General features: G+C 39.5%; 1 protein-coding gene across 1 annotated transcript in view; it reads left to right on the forward strand.

The window, feature by feature from the left end:
• The window catches only part of LOC109827428 (carboxypeptidase SOL1), a 21,742-nt gene continuing 19,185 nt past the window's right edge, over positions 646 to 3,202 (forward strand). Inside the window, 5 exon segments of the mRNA XM_020394445.1 lie at positions 646 to 919; positions 1,008 to 1,074; positions 1,442 to 1,537; positions 2,383 to 2,413; positions 2,492 to 2,548. Coding sequence (XP_020250034.1) covers positions 829 to 919; positions 1,008 to 1,074; positions 1,442 to 1,537; positions 2,383 to 2,413; positions 2,492 to 2,548 — 342 coding nt within the window. The 5' untranslated portion in view covers positions 646 to 828.

The raw sequence follows: 3,202 nt of genomic DNA on the forward strand, positions 1-3,202 counted from the left end.
ATGTTGAGGGCTGGTGATTACATTTTTATATTCTAACAAGAATCGAGGGGACTTAATAGTAATTTGAATAAATTGAGAGACCAATTTCAAAACCTGAAGGGTCTAAGGGGCAAACACCGAAAGAAAAAAAAAGAACCCATCAAATTTTTTTTTTAACCCTATATTATAAGAAGTGAAATTATTGTGGGGGAATGAAGTGAACTGTTCCGTGGTGCTGTGAAAGCTGACAGGGGAAAAGGATTTGAGATGGAAAATGAGGGGATGATGCGAAGCGACAGGGAGGGAGGGAGACAGAGGAAGAGGGGCACAGAGTATCAATCGCTTCCGGTCCCTGCGACTCATAATCATTATATTCCACCACGGCTCTTCTTACCCCCCCCACACCCCCCGCAACCCCACTTATTTTTTGTCCTCTTTTGATCTCTCTCTCTCTCTCTCTCTCTCTCGCTGTCGGGTCCTGTGAAAATGAAGGCCCATCTGTTGCACGTTATGTTTACCGTATAAGCCGCCCAAATTTTGATATTATGAAGGATAAACTAAACACTACTAGATTAACGAATTAGCTCTTAACAATTGCATGGGGGCCTTTATATTAATGAATATAAAAACTAGGCCCATTAGGATTCCAAAGGGAGTCTCGAACCCCTCTGGGTTGGCCGACATAGAGCCGTTGGGCTTGATCCGATCATGATCGAATACCAACGACATCAGTTAAGCTCTGCTAAAAGCCCAAGTAAGAGCTCGACCTTGAAGTCCAAAAATTGAGCCCAAGCTCAAATCATGCGCGAATGAGCACTAAATGAAGTGGACTAGCTTCCAAGTTCAGCGATGGAGCTCCTCTTCTCCTCTCTCCTCCTCTTTCTTCTCGGTCCCATCGCTTCGATCGCGAGAGGCGGTGACCGGATCCCGAACCCATCAGGTTCTTGAATCCTGTCTCTTCGATCTCAGTAACAAGTCTCTCCGCGATCTCACGGATCCCTTTTAACATTTTCTTGAAAGCTTAGCAGGTTTTTGGGATCGGAGCGGTGAGTTCTCAGCTCGAAGCTTGTTGCAGGATCACAAGCCGCAGGAGCTGTATGTATTGAACTGAAGGGTTTTTTTTTCGATATTATTCCCTTTAAATTTTAATGTTCTGGAATTAGTCCCTCGAATCATGGAGATTGCTATTAGCCTCCCCGAATTCTTGTATCTTGTTATTGCTAATCTTGAGAGGAGGGATTACTAGCAATTTCAATGATCTGAGGGACTAGTTTTGCAACAGCTTATAAGATTTTGGGACCTAAGAGGAGCAATGCCAATGATTCGAGCGTCTGATTTCAAAATGTTAAAGATTTAAGGGACTGCTATCGACAAAACCCCCTAAACTGAGATCTCTTTGCTAATCATGAGCTTATGAAGATTTAATGTAATGATTATTAGTGTTGGTTCAATTTGATTGCAGAGAAGCTTTGGCTGATGGATACATGAGCAATTCAGAACTCGAGAAGGCGATTGAGGAGTTTGGAAAGAGATGTGCGCACATTTCTAGGGTATACAGGTACGTTTTATTGTAGGACTAATTGAACTTTAATATGCTAAAGTTTCACTTGTTTTGGATTTTGGTACCCTGAAGTAACTTCAAATTTACCCGAAACGAGAGTTTCATGACTTTTAACTCTAATACCTTTTGCTGTATAAGAGCATCTCCAATAGCTTCCCCAAAATTTTCTCCAAAATGGAGAAACAAAAGTCATATTCTCTAAATTATTTTTGTTCCAACTCCAACAGCTTCCCCATTTTGAAAAATCGCATTTATTACAATAATAAAGCTCTCCCCAAAAATTTGGAGAATGCTGCAGATTTGGGGAAGGCTCCCTATTTTTTCTCCTTCTTCCCTATTTTGGGGAATGGGATGGGGAATCTGTTGGACCAAAAAAAAGCTCTATATTCCCCAAAATTGAGTATTTCAAGAAGATGAGGAAGCTGTTGGAGATGCTCTAACAATTCAGATGGCTTCACGTTGTTATCACATGAAAAGAAATCCCCCTAGTCCCTTTCTTCCTACTTCAGTTAGTTAAACCTAAATCCATTGGAATTAAAAGGATTAATTTAAAATTTCACCTTCCCAAGCACAAACGACTTAAATTATTAAACTGTAGCAAAGACGTCCATTGTTAGACAATATTCATGATCAAACAGAATCCTGAACGGGGATTTAATGGAAGGTGTCAACCTTAAAAGTGGTGAAACTTTTAGAGGTACTATTTTGGTAAATTTAATTTTGAGGAAGGCATTAAGTTACAACTACCCCCTTTATGTTATTTCATGCTTTTATTTTTCTGAGATCTATAGCTGATTTTTGTTAATTTCTCTCTTTGAGGGGTTGCTGAAATGTTCTACCAGCATTGGCAAGAGTGTAAAAGGGTTCCCATTGGTAAGAATATAATGCATTGCAAACAACACTTAGTTGGTTCTTTGAATAGTTACTGAGTGTTTAGATTACTTTTTTTAGTTGGTGATTGAAATTTCTGACAAGCCCGGGAAGGATGAGGCTGAACCCGCATTCAAGGTCAGTGATGATTTCCTGTATTTTTTTCAAGTTTTAGGTACATCATGGTTAGGAGATCTGAATCCTGATACATGCTTTCCTCTTTCTTTGATCTGAATCCTGATACATGCTTTCCTCTTTCTTTTTTTTGGTTATGCTTACTGCCAATAATAAATACAAGGGTAATATGTGTATTGGAGAGGCTGGAATAGGAAATGGGTGCATACTTAAAGATACAAGGTAACTTCAATTTGATAAAAATGAGACAGTCCGAGCAATGTTGTGGCAGAGAGAAGCAGTAAGCTTGTAGTTGAAGTAGCGGTTAGTGCTAGTTCTAGACCTAAATTAAGATGGATTGACAAAGTTAAAAGTGGAAGCTTAGTCACGGTCAAAAGAAAAGGATGAACCAGCAACTTAGGATCTCTAAGGTCACTTAAAGGAAAAGGAAGAAATGGTAGCATAGGATCTCAATGTCACTCAAAGGAAGGATGACCAAAGTTGAGGATTCACTTAATATCATAAAGCTAAGTTTTTCTTTCAATTTCTCCGTGTTTAATTCATCATGGCAAAAACTACGTAGGTTTCTTTAAGAGTTGGGACACGCCTGAGCTAGGCACATTGTTTCGTCTTTCAAAGAGGGCCCTTGATTGAAAAGCAAACTTGTCATACAACTAT

This window comes from Asparagus officinalis, chromosome 1 (genome assembly GCF_001876935.1).
Source record: "Asparagus officinalis chromosome 1, Aspof.V1, whole genome shotgun sequence".
In the NCBI taxonomy this organism is placed as follows: domain Eukaryota; kingdom Viridiplantae; phylum Streptophyta; class Magnoliopsida; order Asparagales; family Asparagaceae; genus Asparagus; species Asparagus officinalis.